The sequence below is a fragment of the Alligator sinensis genome, unplaced genomic scaffold (genome assembly GCF_000455745.1).
Source record: "Alligator sinensis unplaced genomic scaffold, ASM45574v1 scaffold61_2, whole genome shotgun sequence".
Classification (NCBI taxonomy): Eukaryota; Metazoa; Chordata; order Crocodylia; family Alligatoridae; genus Alligator; species Alligator sinensis.
Genome location: NW_005842108.1, coordinates 2,042,029 through 2,066,069, shown reverse-complemented (window position 1 = coordinate 2,066,069; position 24,041 = coordinate 2,042,029). Strand labels below are relative to the sequence as shown.

The 24,041-nt window shown below is 40.0% G+C and overlaps 1 protein-coding gene across 10 annotated transcripts in view; it reads right to left on the bottom strand.

Moving 5' to 3' along the window:
* Window positions 1-3,932: 3,932 nt before the first annotated feature.
* FMNL2 (formin like 2) overlaps window positions 3,933-24,041 on the bottom strand; it is a 268,459-nt gene continuing 248,350 nt past the window's right edge. For 2 of the 10 annotated variants that reach the window (XR_003094270.1, XR_003094271.1), the window contains 12 exons: window positions 23,230-23,432; window positions 20,203-20,437; window positions 18,927-18,995; window positions 18,677-18,757; window positions 17,657-17,786; window positions 14,988-15,151; window positions 13,734-13,835; window positions 13,170-13,268; window positions 11,648-11,771; window positions 8,386-8,432; window positions 7,038-7,857; window positions 3,933-6,118 (listed from right to left, as the gene is read on the bottom strand). Coding sequence is in view for 8 of the 10 variants with exons in the window: in XM_025205194.1 (XP_025060979.1) it covers window positions 7,833-7,857; window positions 8,339-8,432; window positions 11,648-11,771; window positions 13,170-13,268; window positions 13,734-13,835; window positions 14,988-15,151; window positions 17,657-17,786; window positions 18,677-18,757; window positions 18,927-18,995; window positions 20,203-20,437; window positions 23,230-23,432 (1,326 nt within the window). In the remaining 2 variants the exon portion in view is untranslated. Of the gene's footprint in view, window positions 6,119-7,037; window positions 7,858-8,338; window positions 8,433-9,961; window positions 10,054-11,647; window positions 11,772-13,169; window positions 13,269-13,733; window positions 13,836-14,987; window positions 15,152-17,656; window positions 17,787-18,676; window positions 18,758-18,926; window positions 18,996-20,202; window positions 20,438-23,229; window positions 23,433-24,041 lie in introns of those variants that run through there. The other 8 variants (XM_025205194.1, XM_025205198.1, XM_025205197.1 and 5 more) reach the window with 7 other exon arrangements.

Below are 24,041 nucleotides of genomic sequence, written 5' to 3'. Positions count from 1 at the left end.
TTAGACTGGCCATCCTTGTGCAGTGGTCCAGCAAAGCATTTATTTATACCATAAATAACGACTTTGTCATTCTAAACAGCAACAACCCTCTTCAGAGCCTCTGCCTTCCTCCTCCCAGAAGGCATCACAATCTCTTGGTTTTTAAGGTGAATTTTGGCTTGAAATTACAGGGATGATTGGCTAAATGAAAGTTTAACAAACCTGTAAATGCGGATTGCTAACACTTTTCAAAAATCAGCATTTTTCAGCATTTGATTTACTTGTTTTGCACACAACTGAAGTTAAGATGCCTGTTTTACTTCACTCCCAAGCAATTGCTGTTATGCTGTGGTTCTTGGATTACAGGTTTTTTGAATCCACGATTTCATTGATTATATTTTGAGCCTTTAAAAAAAATTGAATTTTAGCTACAAGAGCTTTTATTTTTTTTAATTGATCCTCCACATTTTGTAAATTAGTAGTTATCATTTATCTTCTCTTATATTTGTAGCATGTTGTTCTCCATCTTATAAGACACATTGACATGTTGTTCTTTTAACATTATATCTTGCAGATGTATTAAAAGAAATTCTGCTTGAACAATGTTTTTTTTTTTTAATTCATTTCTCATCATAGATTTTGTCTGCCCCTACTTTAAAACCACCATTACAATGGGGAAAAGAGGTAAAAGAAAAGAAAAAACTTTGATGGGGATTTTTTTAATTTAAGAGTTATAATTACTTTTCTTTGATTCGGATATTAATGTAGTCTGTCCACAGGATCACTGCCAAGGAAGCTGGAACCTGGTAAAGACAAACCTTTATGCTGACAAATTTGGGATTAGGCATAATGGAATTAAGTGTTTAGAAGAGCAAGTTATTTTTCTCATTTGCCATTAGCCTCTCATTTCAAACTGTGCTGCAATAAAGACAAATGCCTTTTTTCCTTAATCAAAAAGTATTATTTTAACACTTAGACTTGAAATTTACCAAGAAATTTAGATGAGGACAATCAATGACTTGTTGAAATTAGTAAGAGATAAGTATACTTTCAAAGTCAGTATTTGATTATAGAGCTGCATTTTAAAGGAGAAATGCCTATAGAAGTTACCACATGCGAGTTGAAAAAAAAAAGCAGAATGAACATACTGTTTTTTTAAAAAAAGGACATAATTGGTCTTGATTTGTTGATGTCTTAAATTACCATTACTACATTACTAATACTACTTTAAGGACACAAAGTATATAAAAGCTCAAATTTATATAGTTCTTAAACTTGCAATAAATTAATGACAATGGCAAAATCCATAACCCCACAAAGAAAGCATCTTGGAAGCTTTTTTTGACTGTATTCAAATAAGTATGTACAAGTTTAAGAATAAAAGGTACTGGTAATAAAATCCAGATGGACAAAAAAGATATGTACAACATATACTTGGGATGGCCTGCTGTCTTATCACGTTATGGGTTTTCTTTATTATACTGTAAATGTGCAGATATCACAGATTAAATCTTTACTTACTGAATAAGACTCATGGATATGGTACAGAAATTGGAAAAAAAAAGTGCTATATCCTAAAGCACTTTAATCTGATTCCCAAATCCATCCAGGGTTAATTTAGAGCAGGACCTGTCATTACAACACACTATATGCTGTGAAGGTCTGTTCAGCCATGGCTTTATAGTGCTCTAGCATACATACTTAACATAGGATAAGTATAACTTCTGCACAGGTCCACGGTTCCTCATTCCTTGGTCTGCCACTGACTTCCTGTATAGTCTTGGTAAACTACTCCCTCTCCCCCCCCCCCCAATTGATTGGTTAAGCTTATCTCTGAATACCCTGATGCTTACTAGGGACCTTGACACTCCTGCTAGCCCTGATCACTCTGCCTGAACACCAACAGAAAGATGCTGTCTGGATAACTCTTAGATCCTGTTCAGCAAGTCTTAGCAAAAATCTGCTTCATGGGTAAGCAGCTCCTTGCAGAAGTGAAAGTTTTGCTCCAATGTCATGTGAATCCTGTGCTGCTGGTCTCTCCTGTCCTACGTGTCCCTGCTCTGTTCCCAAGCAGCAGGGTTCTATTAGAATTCTTAACATTGGGATGCTGTGGCAAGCATACCCCCTTCAGCTCCATCTAAAAGGGTTCTCCAAAAGTTGGGGACGGCCAAGTGTATAGATAGCTTCTTGCAGTCTGTGAGACTGGACCTGTAGGAAAATGTAACTTGTACAAAAGGTGTGAGGTTTTTTTCAGTCCCCTTGTCGTCCCCTAAATTGACCTGGTTTTGAGGGTATGAATGAACTTGTATTTAGAGTAGTTTCAAAAAGGGATATGTTACAGTCTAACAGGTGTGCACTAGCTGAGGATAATGCAAAGGAAGCAGTGTTAAAGTTGGGAGATCTGCTGATTGGGAATTACTCTGAATTATTCCTCATGAAAGCTAAGTACAAATAGTCAAAAAGCCTGAGGCTGAATTGATTCAGTCTTTGCAAGTTAATTTAAGCTGCAAAGATTGAATTAATAAGCCAATGAACAGGCAATCACTTGATGCAGGAAATGCAGCCACATGGCTTCAATGGCTTAAGCCAAGAGATGTGGGGGTGGTGCTAAAGCACAGCTCTCTGACATGTAGCCAGCATGGGCTGTGTGTTTGCTTCCTCTTCCTGCCACCCCCAAGATCTCTGGGATTTGCAGTCCCAAAATAACAGCAGTAGGATTGCAGGGTTGCTCATCACTTCGTGTCTCTAAGTGGCTCTGGGATTTTTAGTCCACAGATGCATCCAGCACGAAGTCAGTCAGCAGAGCAGAGCAGCTCTGCGCTTGGGAAGACGAGTTTAACATCGCTCCCTGGCCCCACACCCCAGCAGGGGTTTGCCAGGGTGGGGAGGTGGAACTGAGCCAGCCCTCGCTGTTCCAGCCAGGGGGAGGGGGGTAGCCTTGCTCTCTGGAGCAGACAGCACAGCCCAGCGTAGGGCTTGAAAGCATGCTGGGAAACTCCGATTTAACTTGAAGCAGGAAGGGGTCTAGGACAGAAGTTTCATAAACTGGTTTGACTCAAATCAGTTAAGTCTGATACTACATTTGACTGGGTCTTATCTTAAGCCAGTTTCAGCAACTTTGAAGGTGGTTTACATGCACTGAACTTCTGTTCTGTTACAGGTTGAAACCAATTTCTGATCACTTAAACTGGTTTATGTGGACCTTCTGTCCCTAGCCAAAATGTACACATCCATATCCCGAGAGACAAATTACAAATGTTTCCAGTGGAGGTGAAAAGCTATATGAAAAGAACTCCAGGACCACCACCTTTTAGGGTGCTGAAGTTTAGGTGCAAGCTCTTCTGTGAATTTACTAGTGCCAGACACAAAATAAACTCCTCTAATTCCACTGCTGCAAGAAAAGGTTTAAAAATATTGACCCATGAATGGACCCTCCTCACCTCCCTCAAATTTATGCTCTCAAATGAAGGAGTGGGTATTGGGCAGCTCATCAAGAAATGGACAATGTCTACATCCTGGGAAGAGAAGGCAAGGAAAGAATGAGCTAGTCCAAATTGATCCCCAATATGTGTCCACTGGAGATTAAAATGGCTGCTGTTTAAGGTTTTTAAAGAATGCTGTGTTTTATGTTCCCTGCTTGATAATCCTGGCAGTACTGCCAGCATCCAACAGTAGGTGCAGTAGGGGCATATTCCACTTGTGGCATAAGTACTGGTTGGACGGAGATTGGGGGAAGCAGGGTCTGCAGTATTTCTCAGAACAAAAATTGGAATCTTGAAATGGAGAAGTTTGCATTGAAAAAAGTGGTAGTTTATGGCAGAAGCCTGTGCTTTATTTTTGGGAGTTGTAAGTTGCTTCATCACCCCCTGTGATCCATTAGTGTTAACAAGCTCTGGAAAGTTCATTCACGGCTCAGCATAAACAAACCTAAGAAAGAATCATGGATTACCATGTAGTAGTGTAAATAGTTTATTTGATCATATGCCAGGAACAGACCAGAAAAGTAACATGAACTGCTTTTATAAAACACTTCTAATATTGCTAGGAAGCAGATCTATTACTAGAAAAACATTAAAGAGAACATGCCAGCATTACAGTCCTTCTGTCTGGTAACATTATTTGCTGTCAAGAGTTAAGTTACAAGATCCTTTCAAACTTACATTTTGAGAAAATGCTTTTGACCATTTGACTAATAACTTCTTGAATCACTTTGCCAAATTGATTGTTTCTTGTACAGATTTGAAAACTTCTGTCACTGTCAGTGAAGAAAGAGGCAATCTTGGCATGTTCTCTTTAGCATGTCAAGTACACATAGCTGTAAGTGAGAACAGGTGGCAGTTTTAATGTAAAAGTTTGGTAACTAGGTAAGCGGAAGTCAATGTGGTAACTCTGAGCCCCAAACTGTTCATTTAGTTAAATATAAAAACAAAACAAAACTATAAGTTAAAATAACATTCAGATTGTATAGCACAGGCCAATGCATTTTTAAACAATATTTACAGTATTACCCAGAGGCTAAAGTGGGAATTAGAGAAGTGTAAAAACCATAAAAAACTGCACCAATTTTGTAGCAAAATATCTGTACATTTAAAAACAGATTATCATATAACTACACATTATCCAAGGAAAAGGGGACCTTCACCAGTGGTTCACATAAAGCACAACATAAAAGAAAAGAAACTCAGTGGTTAAATACTATACAGTAAATTTTACAATTAACATAGTGTTGCAATGCTTCCAGGAAAGATAAGCTATAAGCAAAATGCGTCTCCTCTGAAAGTACAAGTTTACCTTTAGTCCAGTTCTCGACTTTGGAGTAGGTCTTGTGCCCTACCACGATAGGATCAGATAAAATTCCATTACAGCCCTAGAGTGATCTGAACCAGTAGGGTACCTAGTAATGGTGCCACGCTTCATGCATAGAGCTCCATTTTAAAGTTTAGAGTGTAACCAACATATCTGCAGCTACTCAGAAGTTGGAAGCTGACTATATTTGAATGCATGTGCCTTTACATTGTGTGATCTGAATTCGATTGTCAAGGAAAAACCTAGTGAGGGGGTTACTGTTTTCGCCAAATGATGCAGACTAGGCTTATAGATGGAATATTAAAATCCTCTCTAGTGGGCACAAGATTATTTCACTGTGCTAATAACTGAACAGCAATGGTCCTCAGAAATCCTAATACTGATTATTGAGATGTTAATATCTTAGTGCTAATTAATAAATACACTTATTCCAAAGCTGCCTCTATCTGAAGACCATAGTGAATAAATCTTATACAACATTCTCATTTCATGTAACTTTGCAATGCATTCATATTTTCTAAGTCTCCCTCCCTCATGATGCATCCCACATTGCACACTGGCATATAAAAAGAATAGGTGTTCATTTGATATAAACCACATGTTCACCGAATGACAGGTTCTCACATCCTATTTACACTGATGCAGAATCTCTGTACGATAAAAAAGCTACAGTTATGTTTGTAACTGTTTCCTTCTTACACACTGTAAGCCTTTATATATAAAAGCTAGTAAGTGCAGCTGAAGCTTAAGGTTAATTCCTTAGCAGACAGCACAGGAATGCATTTAAAAGCTTGAGTCCACAGCAGATGGCATCCAAGTATTACTTATTTACAGCCTGTCAGGAAACCAAATAGGGCTATTGAAGACCAACCACTACATTGCATGTAACAACAATAACAACAAAAGAGAGAGAGAGAATACAACATGTATTTTACATTTTGGTTAAAAATACTGAATAATGTATTGGTGTACAAAGATACCCAATCAAATCAAGTCCTATTGCTTTGATTAATTTGAGCAGGTACTTCAATTTTAGGCACTTGTTAGCTATGGTTGAGTGGAGAGCCCATCGCTTTTACGTTCCTATGCATTTTCTATGTCTGAGCCCTTTAAAAGGTAATTTTGACTGTGTTCCAGGTTGTAATTAAATGGTAGCACATAGAGTTCCCGTGGACAAGTATCATTCAAGCACACCCTCTACTTTACACATGCAGGTCTCCAGCTCACATGGTTATTTCAGCACCATTTACAGAGCGTAAGTTCTGATCATCAAAGCGTCGTCGAACACTTCTCCTCACCGCATCGGCTCGTCGGTAGGGCTGGTTTCTAAGATCTGCAAAAAGGGAATGGCATATCAGAAATGGGTCAACTATGTACACTTCTGTCTAGACAAAAAAAGTTCTGCTGGAAGCCAATCAAAGCAGCTTGTGTCGGAAGAATAGAAGGGTCTTTAAAACCCTTTGAGAACAGAATTGAGCAAATACTGATTTGTCCTTTTATTAATAAGACATTCAGAAGAAAGGTAATACTGGTGGCATTCGTGTCTAAATGAATCAAGCTTGAAATACTTCCCCAACTGACTGGTGATGACTCTTTCTAGGAAAGAGTTTGTGAAAGGCAACATCAAGGGAAAACGTTTTAGCAAGACTGTTTTGGTTTTTTGGTTTTTTATAAATAAACACTACAATCACTGCATTTTGACTGATAAAGCATGTTTTTCCCTCTCTCAAAAGGGTTGGAAGCTGAATAAATACACACACACAAAGCAAGATGATGATTTAAGTTTTTGCCAAAGCAAGAATGTTTTTATGTCATATATACATCTACCTTTGGTGAGATGATATATAATAGAAAAGGTAAATGCCCTGGAGTTACTGTGTTTCAAGAATTTAAAGTTCTCTTCTGTCCCATTGCTGCTAACCTGTTCTGACCTAGTGATACCTTCCACTTGGATGCAGTCACAGTGGGGGCTTCATTTCTGCATGACCAGCTCTACCTCTCTCCATTCCTGGTGAAGTCAGGATAAATTTAGCTCCCACTCTCTCCTAGTTGCCAATTATGAAAGTAAGCCTCTTGGGAATGATACAGGGATACAGTGAGCATGTGCAGTATAAAAATACTGAGAATTTGGAATCTGGACTACTTTTACATATTTTTCTATAGTAGGTGGCCTAAACTTGACTGTTGAAGGAAAAATACGCAGTTATCAAGTCACTATTCTTGCTGCATGCAGATACGAACTTAAAACTTACAAATAGATGTACTGAGCATACTCTGTAAATCCTGACAGGCTGGTTTCTTCTGCCAGCAAATAAATTTCAGTTGGTCTGGGGTACCTGAAGCCTTCTCCAAATCTGAATTTGCACCCAAAAAAATGGCTCAAAGAGCCTATTTAAGGGCAGGTCCTGTATATCCCAACTTTATACAGCAGAGGGAGAAGTTGTCATATTCCACTTCTGCCTACATACTCATCTGTGCAGCTTCTAGTCCATCTTCTATTAGATGACCATGTAGCTGGCCTGGGATTGTAGAGGAGCAGAACAGGCTGGACATCAAATGGAGTGAAGGACCAGCAAATAGTTGAGACATTCGTGGAGACAGGACTCAATTGTCTTAGAAAAAACTTGGCCAAACTGCCCTCCATGGAAGAGGAGAAAAAGGAGGGCACCATACCTCAAAAATGTTAAACAATCCACTTAATGGCTCTGTCTTCTTCCACAGCTTAGAAAATGCAATGAAGCACCTGTCACCTATCTTCCATCTAGATCTCTTTTTTCCAAGTTATACACTGGCTGATCGGGGTGCTGAGGTAGTGCCCTCTTCTTTGCTGACAGTTCAAGAAGGGCTCTGTCACAGAGGAGATGGTGTTTCTCCCCTCCCCAAACAGTAATGATGGGAGAAGTTTAGAAATCCACTATACCGATGAAGAGAGAAGTAATTGGGGGGAGAGAGAAATACCCAACTCAGAAGAACTTCAAACCTGTAACCCACTTCTTTTTCCCCATATTTGCTGAAGCCACACAAGTGGGTTACCATGCCCCTAAGTTTTAGTAACACTGGTGTTTGCAGGCCCTAGGAGGAAATGAAGAGATTAAAAATCAGAAGTAGAGATGTACAGGGATGTAATTTATTGTATGTGAGCCACCTTCCCGGAGGAGCTCTGCAGCTCTGAGCTCCCCATGGCTTTTATGTCACAGGTAGAAATAGAGTACCCAAGGAAACTATACAGTGGCCCAGGGGACAGCCAGCAGATATGGCTTCTTGGACTCCCTGCAAGATCACACCTCTAATTCTGAACAAGAACGTTATAAATTAGGTTGGAGAGGATCCTGCAATTAGACATCTGACAGTAGAAATGTCTTTCATCCTCACCCACACTATAAACAGCAATGTGAAAGCAGAGATAGATGTCTGTAAAACACAGGCACATTCCCAGATTACAAGTGTAGCTCGTGGTTTTTTACTTTCACCAGTATTACATTTAGCCACATTTAATCAGCAATTTGTCTGGCATACAGAGAGAGGAGGAAGCCAAGTAAAAAGTGATGCTTGCCAGCTCTGTGTATCCTCCACCACCGGTGTGCTAGAAGAAATCCTTACCCTCGAGTGAACATTTGGAAATTTAGTGATATTATTCTTCTTTAGGGCTAAACAGAAAAGAAAACAAAAACACAAAAATGATGGTTAAGTAAAAAATGGGATGGAAAATGAAGCGCAACTCAACTCAGCGTTCAAAACTCCCAGGCATGTTAGCCAATAGAGCAAGAAAAGAGGGTAAGGCCAAGGCTATGAAAGGAGGTTAGAAACAGGAAGGAAGGACAAGATGGCCACCCTGGTCTCTTTGCTAACAAAATTCCAAGCTGCTTTGAAGATTGGCTCCAGGAAGATAATACAGCAATTAACTTGAAAGAGCAAAAACTATTGCGTGGATTATAGTTTGCAGTCTTATTAAGAAGCTCTCAAATATACATACTGCAAAAGTAGAAAATGAAACACAGTTGTCTTTACAAGTTACTGATTTCTTAATCCATGACAACAGTGTTAAGACTCATGCTGTGTTAAATGCACACTTTCACACCTTGTGGTGCAAGCTGTAAGAAAAAGACTATCCAGTTCCATGCCAAGGTTTTCATCAGGAAGTGCTTGCTACAGAGACTTGGGAACAAAGTCCAATGTTTCCCTTAGTTTCCCCATCCACATTCAAATGTCTGTCCATAAAATGTATTTGGAGCTGGTTCTGACCAAACAGGAATCAGACCGTGAATTTGGCTCTCAGTGAACTATACGATCCAATGAATTTTAGGACTTTCTGTTATATGGCATTGCCATTATTAGGGCCTGAAACCAAAGCCTACATCCAGTGTTCCACAATACCCATCAAATGACCACTGAAGGCACATGTACCATGGACACACAAATTGACTAGTTTGCTTGTTAATTTCCATCATGTTAAATCCAGCTGGCATGGAACTGAAAAACAAAAGCGAGTGTGACAGAATGAGGAGGATTTAGTGTTATTCAGTTTGTTTCTTATCTTACATGCAGACATATACATGCAAGCATTGGTTAAAAATGTCTGAAAAAATAAAATGCATGCTCCTCCCAGAAGCACAAGTAACTTTCAAGCCAGGAAGCAAAACCCAGAGAAGTCCCAGTCAGCTCTCACACACTAATTCTGCTCCCAGATAGCAATCTTAGGTATTGCAAACATACAACATAAACTGCTGCACAAACGGGAAATTTTGAGAGCCCAGAAAAGATAACATAGAAAAACCAAGTGAACAGTCACTTTTATGACTTTATTTGACCCAATGAGTCTCTCGTAAACTGCATGGATCTGTACTGCAATAAAGCTGCCATCAAGATTTTGCTCTGGCAGTAGGCTGTGACTTCCACCACTTGCTGTTCTGTGGCGTTTGTCAAGCTGATAATAGTGCCTCTGAGATAGGAGATCACATGTGCCATGCACAGAATTGATGAGAGGAAATAAAAGGTTACTGCAACACCAAAACATGCAATGAGATGACGACATAAAATACAACTCCAAGTAGACAGCAGACAATATGACTATCCATTCAACATTCATGTGGCCCTGGCTGAGATCCATACAAACGGAGAAATGTCAAAAACCTACAGCAACCTTTTTTAAGAGCATCAGATGTGAAAGAGTAATAGTTTAGTAATGGAATTCCTCAGTGAGAACAGGTTCGCAGAAAAACCGAGAGCCACGCTTGGCGGTTCGAGCAGTAAAGGGCACTGTCTTCAGCACTGCATGGAAAATAATAGCCAAACAAGACAAACAGAACACAGTAAGAAGCAAAGATCTATTGCATTAGTACAATGTTAGTGCCTTGTTAAAGACATCCTGGGATGGTTTTACATGTTCTGATCAGTTATTTAATTGCAATAGCATTTGCTAGGCTGGGTTTCTGTGGGAACAAAGATATTTCAAGTAGGCTCCAAATAAAAGATGTTCACATTTCACAGCTGCCATTGGCTTTGAAAGTTCAGCATTACAATCTAATTCAGAGAGGGGTATCCCACATGATGGTGGCTTACAAATCATTCAGGTTAGTATATTCCAGACCTGGAACTTTTTTCTGGCTCTAAGAGGCACCATCAATTTAAGACAATACTTGTATCTGGTAATGATCAGTGCATCTGACATTCCTCTGAGTATATTTAAAACCTGTTTTTGGCTGGCAAAGCACAGCATGTAACAGAAGAAAACAGCAGAGCAACTCGGGGAGTTCTAGAGCCTTTGATAATTTTTAACTCTGTTGAAATTGACTAAATATGATATTGTGGGTCTTTACTAAAAGGACACAGACAGCTCCTCAGCAAGTCTTGGTTTGAAAACTGCAGGAAAGTTACAACCCTGCAGCTTGCCAGGGGAGAAAAGCTTTAAATTTCTTTCATTCTTCAAGTGCTAAAACTGCTTTCTTTTCTCAAGAAAAAAAACATTCATAAAACCCAGCAAAATAAATCCTGGCCAAATACCTTCTTTTCTTTGGTTCAATGCAATAGAAAAAGTGTTTTCTAAAACCACCAAATTGTTATTATTCTGTCCCTTCCACTCCAAGGGTATGGAATAAACTCAACTATCAGAACAGCTATATATATTAAAAGGATACTCTTGAACACAAGAGAATTTAGAAGACATCTTTTTCTTTTAATCGCAGGAGCCTTTTTGCATGCAATGTTCTGATCACCTCTAGCTATACGCAATACTCCCCACAACCTAGGGTTTGTGGCAAGTACAAAGTTTTAGTTTGCCCAAACTAGAAAGAAGTAAAACCATAGCAATTCAGGGTTATAAATCATTCAGGTCTGACCAAATGATTTGTCCTCAGCTGTGCATTAAACACAAGGCAATTACGGTTAGTACATCTGAATGAAAAAGCAAGCACTTAAATAACATTAAACATCAGTCATTTGGTTTGCAGGATAAAGATTTGCAAGAAAAGATTTGTATGGCATGCATATATGGGGAGAATGTCTGTCTGCATCAGACTGATTTTTTCTATAGCTTATCAAGCTCTAAGCGTGTCATGACAACATGCTGAACCTAAAACTTCAAAGTTTTAGTTTTCAAACTACAAAGTTCACCTGTCTGAGACCTAGGCCTATGGAAAACGCACAGAGCACTGAAAGTGAGCACGCTAAATCTGGTTTCTAGGTTTCGTTACACACTACTAAGAAGGGTGAGTTCATTCACATCATTAGAACCAGCTTTCTAAGGTACATGTAAACCATACCTGTTTGTAAAGCTTTACAATAGTTAAGATGAAATCTACTTGCAGCCATATTATGATGGTGCTTGTGAAACAGCCACTCAGCCTCCTAGACAAAATTCCTTTACCTGTTATAATATCTTCAATGGCACCATCTTTCCCCTCATACACATGCCTATTATCCTTGACTTGCCGTCGTCTTAGCTCTGCAATTAGCTCTTGCTGCTGTCTCTTTGTTTTATGGGAAGGAGACTGAAAGGAAATGGGAACAAAGTTCAGTGAAGAGTGACAGCCAATAGCATCCATTTGCCAAGTTCCCCTTTTCTGGAATGTTCAAAAAGTCAAATTAAAGTTTGTATGTTTTAGAAACATTAACTGCTTAAGAACTAATCCAAATTTTACAGATCAAAGAAATTAGAGAAAGGATCATTTGTCTCTGCTTGCAAAGGATGAAGGTCAAAGTTTGCAAGTGTTCTTCAAGCTACCAACCCTATCGCTGTCCCCTGCTTAATTTTCCTCCCTCCTCATTTATTTAATTGCACATTTTTTTAAAATCTGTAATGCACTGCTGAAGTGACATAATGGGCCTGCTCCTGTTGAATCAGAAAGGGATTGTAGAACTAGAGTGAAGCGTACTTACCAGCTCGAATTAAACACCCACTGACAAATGCTACCAACAGCACCCACTGACCAATTGGCTATGTTAGGATTACAGCTGGTTCTCCTTGCCAAATGTAAAGATCCAGCTCCTTGATTGCATGCTGGGAGAAAGCTCACTATAAAATGGAAACCCTGGCTGGAACAATTACAATATTATTGAGATAAGTTTTGGAATGGGAAAAAGGGGAGGAAGCCTTTTACATGCTAGCTTATATGTAGAAGGGTCAAGAGAAATTCAACATATAGACAAAAAAGAGGCCTTAGAAGTTAAAGCTAAGGAATAAAGCTGCTGCAGGGCTAGATGACAGAATACTTCCTTTCTAATCTAATCTGTCTCTGCAACTTGTACAGCAGGTAGGGGCAGAACGATTCCTTTCTATTTCATTTCTATTCTGTTCTGGGATCAGCTGACTAAGATAATAGCAGTATCTTACAAGGTTTTTTTAATAAAAAGAAAAATTCTGAATAGCATACCAAGATTACTAGTTACGACATTCACTGAGCTAAGAATTACAAATTGCTAGAAGACGACATGTACATAAGGCCAGGCTGTTTTATAGAGCAGTGATTCTCAACCAGGGTGCCACAGCACCCTGGGGTGCCTTGAGATCCTTCCTTTCAAGGGTGCTGCAGGATGCAGTACAATGTCAACACTGTCAGGTCCACAAGATAAACCCAGAGATTTCACATAGGAATTCATAGCGTTAAAATATTCTAACCGTTGTGATCTTTCTGAGACCTTTGCAACAGAAGAATTGCTCTATTATCCTTCTGTAGTTAAAAAACAAGTGAAAACTAAGAGCTGGTATTTTCTGAGGAGTGCCTTGAGTATGTCAAGGGGTGCCTCAAGTCTTAAGAAGGTTGAGATCCACTGTTATAGGGCCTTTTTACCTCCATTTGCTATCAAACCCCTCTAGGGGCAGAGAATTGTTCCTTACCTTGGAAACAAAATATTCCAGTAACATTAACACAAAGTCCTGTACATCATACCTTTTGGTCCTGTTGCTCCATCAATGCTTCTTGCTCCAGAAGTTTTTCCATTAAAGCCTGTTCTTGCTTTTTTCTCAGCTCATTCTCCTCTTCTGCTTGCTGTTCATCATAAGGACCAAAAATCCCATGTTTTACCAACAAACTACTACACACGAATAACCTCCTCTTATCACAAAAATGAGTTAAAAATTCAGGAATTCATGCTCAAGTTATGTGCATTAAAGCAGAGAAAGGGTACTGTGTAGGCATTTAGCAAGCTCTAATATTAAAGGTGTATATACTCCCATGTCAAGACCTCTCTGAGAAATATTGGTTCCAAAGTTTGGTTCAGTGTCTTAGACAGTCTTAAGAAAATAGCCGTCTGTTTTGTAAAATCCTAAAACAACTATATGCTCTATGCTGGTTTTATTATTTCACAACCCTGCTGTGATGTGCTCTTTCATGGGTCACTGTTCTCTCATTTTGTACCTTTCCATTGAAGCTGGGGGAGCTATAAGGTGTTCTGTAAGCCACCAGCTCTCCCTGTCATAGTCAAATCAGAGAAGCAAAATTATTTCTGCTTACCTTGTAGGCTTTTACAAATCGGACAAAGACTGGAAAGAAGACTGATGGGGGGGTTGTCTTGGGATTTTCCCCAAAATATTTCACAGCATCATCAAAGGCATCCTGTAAGAAGCACATTTTTACTGAGCTCTACAGATTACAAAATGAACTCACTGCCCATGTATGTCATAAGGGGGACATGGTCAGCCTCTCTTCTTCTGTGTGGAATCTGTTCCTGCCTACATTTTTGTATCTGCAAAACTAAGTGTGCATGCAACTAATATGACGGATCATCACACTCTTCCCAGCCTGCTTTGCCTACACAGGCATGTGTTTGGCAAAAGCACTCATATTTGCACCTCTAATCCATAAATTCGTGAGTCATATTTGTCTGCAAAAGGGAGACTGTTTGGGATGCGTACCTCAATGAGCTAGTTTGAAAGGTCTGTCTGAGAAGAGGGACCTGGGTATAATCAAAGTGTGTGGAGAAGAGTGACAAAGTGATCAGTATCCTGGAGGGATGTATTTCTAGGGAATTAAGTAATACAAGCCAATATTCAGAGCTTGGTGACTGGATGATTCTAGAGGTAGAGAGTTGGTGGACCCAGGTCTGAGAGAGAATATAGAAAAGTTCTTAACAACGTGATGTGAGAGGCTGTGGAATCTTCTCCCAAGAGAAGTAGTGCGAGCCCCTCGTTCTGAAAGTTCAAAAGAAGACTATACAATGCAAGAAAAGATGCTATCCATCCAGCACAGGCAGTGGGACAGAACAGGTTTTTTCCCCATCTCCAATTTTAATGGTTCAGTGATACTACAGAGTTTTGTTTTGATCTGCTAATTTGTTAGTCAAACTAATTTTACTCCTGTTTTTTTCACCTGAATAACAACATTCTGGCTAATCTTTTGGGATCTCCAAAATAATAGTAGCAGTGCAGTTTAGATCAGTAGTGAACAGAACACAGATTAGCTGGGGGAGGCCAGGGGGCAAGATACGACAAATCTTAGACTGGGTTCCACCACCATTAAACCAGTCTGTGTGCTGAATTTCAGTTCTGTTAGGGATATAGATAGGTTTCCGATCACTGATGCCAGTAAAAGTGGTAATGTCTATACCTGGCCTAACTAACCAAGAACTCTGCTGATCCTGAACCTCTTCATCTATGCCACTGCTAGCTGAAGACTAAATCACACTGAACAAAGAGAAATACCTCTGGTTCAGCTTCTTCCTGCTTGGTCTCTAAATCACTTTGGCAAGAATTGTGATTAAAAAAATACCTGTGCTATTTTTGCATCATCTTGCAGTTTCTTTAGTTTTCCTTCATTGTTTTGAATAAATTCCTTCAGCATAGTATTGTGGTCATGCATAGTGTATTCTCGCTTGGTCAGTTCCAGGCCTCTCTGGAGTTCCTTTACATCCAGCAGGACATTTTCAAGTGACACTAAGATGCAAACAAAAATGCTAACTTACCAGTGCAGTAAGAGTAACAACAATCTGCTACATGCTAGGCATGTCTACACATGCTTTTAGATACATCTAAAATTAATGTGCATGAAACTAATGTACATTAAGGCGATTTAGGCACGCGTCCACAGGTGCACATTCTAATGTGTATTAACACGGGTGTGCTGGGACTAATGTTAGTCCCAAGTCAATGGACACACACCATGTTAGTTCACTTTAGTGCGTCTACAAATTTGCTAATGTGATTTAACTGTTCGCGCGTAAATCTAATACCTGCTTTACGCAGGTATCAAATTTCGGCTCAAATAGCCTATGATTGCCATTTTTAAGTTGCATTAAGGGTACGCACATGTAGACACAGGCCCTTAATGTGCCTTAAAATTGGGCTGATGCGCATTAAATGCACATGTGGAGACATGTCTGCTTACACTCTAACTTCCAAATGAGGTCAGTAAGAATCAGGCCACAGAACAGGTTTGCACACATGGTAACTATTCATAAATATTAAGTAACATGGAACCTGCACAAAATTCTTCATCAACATAGTCATGCATCTCAGACACAGAATTCACTAATGTGTTGCTGCAGTGATGGTTTGTAACAGAAATGTCCGACAGTCAGACATTCTTGCCTAGGGCTGTCTCATCTGTAGTGCTTGATAAGTACACAACACACAATGTACCCACCAATGCAGTTAAAGAATGCAGCTTCCTTGAGTCTACTGAGGGCTAAAGTGGGCTCTAGCTTACAAATGAAGGTCTTACCATAAGTATAAGAAACTGAGAAAATCAGTTATTTAAAAACTGACATCATGAAAGTTTATTTTTAAAAAAAGGTTTTTTTCTGAATTACTGAAATAGCCACTCATAGTTACAGCTTCCTTAAACACATTCGTTATTTACATTTTATCAAACTCAGACTGGTGCAAACACAATCAACCTGAAAATGTGAAGGAATATTTGCAAAATCGATTACAGGTTTCCCTTGCTTTATTCTGTACATGCAAATGGCGAATAACTCAAATCGCATAAAGGGAACCCATTTTACAAATAGGGATATGTTCCAAGACCTTGACTGTACTGACCCCCAGACCCATATGAACCGCTTTTACAAGACAATTTTGGTACTCACCAACAGCAGACAATACACACAAGCACAGGGTGGTGGTGAATGTTTAGTTGGTGTGAAGAGTTTATTGATGGATCAGGGAGAGGGTTGGAGATAAGCTAGCAGGACACTTAGAAGCCATAAAGGGATGGCAACCACAGAAACACGTGTCACAGACAACAAGCGAGGAGCACAGATCCACACAAAAACCTATATTTTGGTGTGCATCACTCCCACAATGCACCGCACAAAGTAGCTGACTGCAGGCTTCCACCACACCGATCACATAAGAGTGAATTTACCTTGCATATAACAAAATTTTGGTATAAAAAGGGTCATTGCATAAGAGCAAACCTCGCACATACAGAACCCGCATAAAGCGAGGGAAACCTGTACACTATATTCACCAACTGTATTTCTGATGCCAATCCTGTGACAGCTATTCAAATAAAAGGGAAGGATGCAAAACAAATACTGTCCACCAAAGATATGTTTAATATCTTTAAGACCAGACCAAAGAGATGTTTAATAATTTCATATGCAGCATTTGTATCGACTGTATTTTTTTTAACACAGAAGTGGTCTAGCAACTAAGAACTGCAAAAGTCTGATCAATAATCACTGATTTAGAAACAGTTATTATACAAAGAGTCTTCATCTGGTGCCACTCTCTTCATTTTCTTCCATTCACCTGCAAGCGCCTTTAATTTACAATCCTTACAAAATGGTGTCTAATGACATTTCTTAGTCCTTAATAGCTGTCTCGTTTTTGTGATGGCAAACCTCAAGGACCCGACGAAAGCATGAGACACCATTGTGGAGAGCTAACACACACTTACTAAATGTGCTTGTAATGCTGATACTGATTTCCATCTGCAGTCTTTTACCTTCGTATTCTTTTAACTATGTAACTATTCTAATTTAAACTGTCACTGAGTCAGTCCATGTGGTCTAGTGTATTTTTTTTTATGAGAAGATTCAACTTCCACTGCAAACTACTTGGACAATAAGCTCTTTGCGGCAAAGCTAGCCTTTGTGCTCTGTGTCTGTACAGTGCCTAACACGCTGGAGTCCTGGCCCATGGCAAGGGCACACAGGAGGTATGACAAAACAAAAAGAAAAATAGACACCATTTATTAGAAGAGTTGTTTTTGGTTGGTTTGTTTGTTTTTTGCAGGAATCTAGGCACACGTTCTTATTTATCCAACCTTCTTCCGGTACCAGCTACTATGCATCTTACAGAGTGGCTTTATCACAAGGCTAATTTCCATACAAAATAAACTGCTTATCTTCCTTTAGATGGTTCCTGAGATAGAATGGCAATAGATGGCAGAACCCAGTTCATGTTCCCCTATTAGTATGTTGGTTACAGTACCTGCAGCTGCTTTCTCCACATAATGAAGTTCATTGTAAAAGAGGGATACATGTTGATACTTCTCTTTCACAACATTGGATATATAGTGCAACAATGTTTGTTTTCTGTCTGTTGACTTTGTTTCTAATAGCTGGAAGCAAATGAAGCGTTGGATTAAGATGTAATAAGGGCCAAATCATAAATTAGTAGTTGACTGAATCGATACTGAGCTATCTTTCTCCCATTGTTTTAAAAGCTGACTAGAATTGCCTATAGTACTCTGGAAAGATGAGAGACTAGCTGAAGTCAGACTATTGCATGCTGTGTGACTTTTTCTCCACTAGCTCCAGCCATGCACACTCATCTTGACCTGTTGTCACAGTCTTAAGCATCTGTTAAGCAGCACAATAATTGTCTCAAGCTGTGAGCTGGAGTTTAGATGAGCCTGCTAGGCTTTAGCAGCCCAAGGCTACGATGCTCAAAACGGGTGAGGTCCGGCCCATGGAATCATGCCATGAGGTCTTCAGGGCTCCTCATGGGTCTGGAAATTTGGTGGTGGGGAGTGGTGGCAAATAATGCTGCCCTGACTTCTCTGCTGCCAGATTTCCAAGCCTTGAAGGTCAGATGATATGACCCTGTGCACAGGGCCAGGGCCACAGGAATGATCTGGCATGAGGGGCTAGGGCTGTGGGCCTAATCTGGTCCTACACCAATTCGGGCTCTGACCTCATGTGCCAGATCAGGCCCTTGGGGGCAAAAGGTTGGTCATCACTGATCCAAGGCATTCAAACCCGCACCTCCCCAACCCCCCAGGAGCTCCTGTATACCTTCCATCTTTATTCCATTTTTAGACCCCACGTACCCAGAAGGGCAGGCTAGCTGAAAGTCAGCAGTTAACACAACAGCACGTACAGTCTATTGCAAAACTGCCACTAACACTATTTTGTGTGCTGGGTTGCAAAGAAGAAAAGAGTAGTAAGCATCCTCCCACCCAAATTTAGGTCTTAGCAAGGTTGCTTCCCCCCACCCCCGGCTCCTTACCAAATCTAAACTCTGTAGTTTAAATCCATAAACTGCTCCTCTTTTACTGCTGTTCATGTAGTTACCAAGGGCCAAGATTATCTACCAGAGGAACAGAAAGAGTTAATATGAATACATATGCATGACACTGTTAACTTGGGAAGGTAAGTTTTGATTGTAAAAATGCAGGTACATTTCAGTACACGAGGACTGTTATTTATTAATATACATTTACTGTTAAAGGCATTTGTTGAAATAAAATCATGCTTACCTCCAGTATTTTTTTGAGCTTTTGGGACGACTTTATTGAGACAGATGCAGCTATTATTGCATGTAGTTGCTAAAGGCAAATAAAAGAGTATAGTTAGTACATGTAACTTAGCCATACAATAAATGTCTGAACAGTCAAATACTGGAAAACTCTGTTTTCAGTCCTGCTCAGAAATATCTAAACACAGAATTTCTCCTTCCCTCCATCTATGGATTTCAAGTTGCTCTGCACTGCAGGTTTAACATGGTGTAATAAACTACAAATATGACTCTATAAAGCCATGATCTTTGAGATTATGAAAAATGTACTACATTGAATACATTCAGAGAAGCAAAAATATGAAACAATGTTTGCTTGATTTCAACTAATGATTCAAACAATACAATTTCTATTTTAATCACCTGTGTCCCAATGTCTTTATAAACCTGAGCCTACATCCATACACACACCCATGGATTCTGCAAGCACAACAGTCCTATGTACACGTGCTGCAGGTGTACCTTAGGATAACTGTCTCTGAAAACAAAAATGTAGCCCATTAAACAAATGCTGTAGTCAGTTTTGTGCTATGGTCATTTCATTCTAATGGGAGATCTATTCTGGGGCCCTACCCGTGACTTACAGCACTTGGCAGTATTGTAATAACAACATTTAATTGTGATCAGAGCAAAAAATTGCTCTCTTTGATTATTCCTTTTCTCTCCTTTCTTCTATTCAAAGCTTTTATCTATAACAGTCTCTACTGGCTCTGTAAAAAGGGCATCAGGATGTTAAGTGCTTCTCTAGAAATATATCACTTAAACTTTGTATCAGTTCGATTCATAGAGCTAACCTAGTGAAAATTGTTGCAGATGAGTGTGTAGAGCCCAAGAAAAGAGCATTTTAACCACCTCAGCTGTGATTACTGTAATTACATTCTTAAACCTACAGTAGAAGTAGACTGGTCTGAAAAATATAAGACATTTTCTCTCATTTTCTTTTAAAATATTTTCCAGTGAACTTTTTCTGAGCAACTAGAGCTGGCGAGCAATGGTGAAAAAACACAAAAAGTTCGATATCTTTTAAAAAGTGATATAGAGTGTGGAAAGACAGGGGGGGGACTCAGGATTTTTATTAGGAAATCCTAATCTCAGCACATTTTATAGGTCAATTCTGATTTCATCTCTGGATAACTGCAAGTTGTACAGAAGGCACTAACTAGATCAGAGATGCATAAGTCTTTGTATGCAGCAGCTTACTTCATCAGATACTAAGTTCTATAAGCTGTCTCACTTACTGGTGTCAGCATCTGGATACTTTCTGCAAAGTTGCCTATGAAGGCCATGATAGTCATCTTCTGCATTAGCCGCTCTATCTTACTGAACTGCATCATAAACCGATCTTCATCAGACAGATTCTCAATAGGTTTCCTTTCCCGCTCATAGAGCCGTAACACTTTCACTTCGTTCTCAGTGGGTAAGAATCGCATCAAGCATTCAACAAAATCAACTGGCAACGTCTTCAAGTCAAATCTACATAATGACAAACATAAAAGTTGGTGCTACAAGAGAGACTTATCTAAGATGACAGAAGGCTTTGCTTTGGCAAAACCTATCCATCTTGCTTCCCACCCCCAGGATCACTATTCAAATGGGTGGGATCCATTATTCCTTCCTTCCTTCCTTCCCTTCCTGCTAGATTGGGAGTACCTGATTTTAACTAACTTCATTCACTATGTAAGTGGAAAGCATTGGCCACAATTTTATTCTAGCTCAACATGGCTGTGGGGCTCAATTCTGCAAAGTACATGTGCAGAGAGCTTCAAGAGTCAAGTGACGAAGAGATCAACTAAATAATTTATCAATTCAATTTATGAATGCTATCCTCTGACTGTCATGTTATTCCTGACCAGCAGCAAGAGTGAGTCTAGGGAGGGTGAGGTGAAGGTGGACAGAATATGTGACTAATTATATCATTGGACTGATGAAGTTCATACTGACACTTGTGTCATCTTAAACATGTCTGTTATCCCAGATATGCCCATTATTCCAAACATTTATATGTAAAGGAGTGGTGCAGAGGAGGAGACAACTTCAGGTAATTCACAATCCTCCTGATGTTTATTTATGAGTCTCTATATTCTCACTTGAAGTCTAAAGTAAGCTTTTTTTCTTGCTATTCTGATGTACAAGCACAAAAACTTGCAAGAGCAAGTGGGAATAAGGAAAAAGTTGACCAAGCAGAACACAGAGCTGCCAAGAAAGGAGCTGAACTGCTAGTGGCTGAATGAGGGAAGACTATCAGGTAAAAATAGAGATGATTTGACTAAATATATCAGATGAGGGGGAACCATTAGTCTTATTTAAAAGACACAGAAAACAGTAGGATTTTCTCTTGGAACAAAGCTTTTTTTCTGTGACCCTACAGACACACAAACCCACTGTCCTGCTTTAAATACCTGTGAAGTATCGCAGTAACACTTGTTCCCCTGGGACAATGGCTAATTCAGTTAATTGCCAATCAAGCTGCATGTGTAAATGACTATCCCTCCCCTGTTTTTGTTGAAGCCTCTAGAGCAGTGTTTCTCAACCCATGGGTCCTGACCCAAAATTGGATCACAAGAAGATTTCAGAGGGTCGCAAGCCATGGGTTGAGAAATGCTGATCCTGGGAAAGCACTAAGACTACGGCAGGGCAAAATGGCAGCAGAAAGGCACCTGCCCCTACCAGCAGGGGAAAGGGCAGGGGGAGAGCTGCGAGGCTGGGCTGGGTGTTCATGAGGGCGGAGCAGCCAGGAGACACTGCTCTGGGGCGAGAGGGGCTGTGACCAGGCTGCCTGCCGTGGCACAGCAGCCCCAGCCCAGGGTGGAGGCTGCCACAGGCCTCCCTCCTCCTCCCTCCTGTCCATGCCAGGGCTGGACTCACTCTGCTGCAGCCCATATGAGCCAGAGCCACTGCAGCCACTGCACAATGGCCCGAGCAGGAAGGGGGCAGCGAGTTGTGGGTTGGGAGTGAGGGACACCAGCATGGCCCAGGGGGACTGTGGGTCATGCACCACCGGCAGGGCCAGGAGGTGTGGGTCGGGACAGGCCGTGAACCTTTGCAAATGGGCGCCGGTAGAAAAAAGGTTGAGAAACCACTGCTCTAGAGTAGGGGTGGGTAAAATACAGCTCAAGGGCTGGATCCAGCCCACCAACTAATTGAATCCGGCCCACGGCTGCCCCTGCAGAACACCACATGGGGCTGAGCCCCACCTGGGGCAGCCTGCGCTGTGCTCCAGTCCACTGGCCAGTGCACACAGCTTACTGGAGGGGCTGCTCCTAGTGCAGCTGCAGCTGCCCAGGTACGGCTCAGCTCCCCTCGCCTCCAGCAGCAGCTCCTCCTCCTGCTGCACCACTCCAGTGAGTTGTGGTGGGGGTGGGGTGCTGACGCAGCCTGCAACAACTCATCAAAACTCCCCATGTGGCCCCCAGGACCAAAGAATTGCCCTACCCCTGCTCTAGAGCCTCCTAGATTATGTTTGGTTCACTCTTCTAACTTGGTGAAACACTATGTACATCTGACGATCCAAACCTCCATTTGAAGTGTCATCATTTAACAATTTTTAGATGCTCATTGTGGCCACAAATACTAATTCTTTCTAGACTTATACAGGAAAATGTAATAATATCAGACACATCAGTATTTGATCATGAAAAAAAATGTTGGCTTTGACAGGCAAGTAATTACATATGATAAGTTCCAAAGACTAAAGAAGTTGAAAAATGATGGATCTGAAGAAGGCAGGACCCCAAATTGCATTCCTTCAGTTAAGATTTGTAGTATACACCTGTATCATATTTGCATTTGGCATCATGTATAAGCATTACATAAACATAATATCATCTAAATTGCATTCAGTACAGTTGGAATACATTAAAAAATGATGGAGCAAACTAAACTATTCACCTACTCCTAATATTTACCATATAAATGTTTCAGGATTTCTTTTAAATTGTAGTTGCATAACTAAGATAAAAAATTAATCCACTTATGGCATGCCTTGGAAAAAATTAACTAGTTTTTATAAAGAAGGGCCCTGATAATTTTTATTGCCTTGTATAGTAATAACATAACCTAAAACTGCAAATTGACACATTTTTGTAACAGCACGCCAGTAATTTGTAGGGACTCAGAATGGTTCTATCCTTACTCTTGGATTATTGCCAACTGCAAAACCCTTTACATTATCTGCCAATACAGAATTATATTCACAAAATTTTACACTTAGCAAAAGATAGTATAAATCTTATATACGATTTCTCCACTGACAATTTTTTACTTACACATGAATAGCTTTGCATATTTCATCTGCTGTCTTTCCAGCTTTTCTTAAAGTGATGGCAAGATTTTTAGCCCTATTTGCATCCAATAACGTGACCTTGTTTGACCCTTTTTGAGTGATCTTTTGCTTGCTTGACGAAAGATCAATAGCTGGCCCTTGTGCTTTTGTCTTAAATATTTCTTCAAATTCATCCACATTTAAATCCTACAAAGGAAAGAACGTCATACAAATTTTAAAAACTGCTGATATTTTCCCAGAATTCCATAAGAATGCTTCAAAACTCAATGTATGTCAGTATCAGCCACACAGTATCAATATATTTGTATTCACCTTTGTAGAAAGTTATCTTCTGCAATAATGGTCCAAAATACTATAATATTAATCATCTCTAAGTGACATTACTACAGAACGGTGTATTGGGAAAGGAGAATGTAGTAAGGAAGCCAGAGTTTGCTCCTGCATCATGTGACTTTCTAATATGGACCCAAAAATAACCACAATACTTTTTCAGGTTTTTACCCAGCTCCAGGATTATGCACCCCTCTGTCACAAGCACCATGCACTGGCTGTATGCTAAATACTACTACATGGTTGCTCAACACCTGCATTAGCTTTCAGCCATCTATAATGACTACAAGTGGACATCAGACCTGAAGAAGACTGTCTCGTGGTGGAAATTTTGTCTATCTCTGTCCCAACTACACAGTTGGTCCAATAAAAGATATTGCCCTAAGCAATCCTTGCCTCTTGCATAATTCCTGGGCCATCACAACTACAACATCACTCTAACACTACAAGTGAGATTAGTTTTTT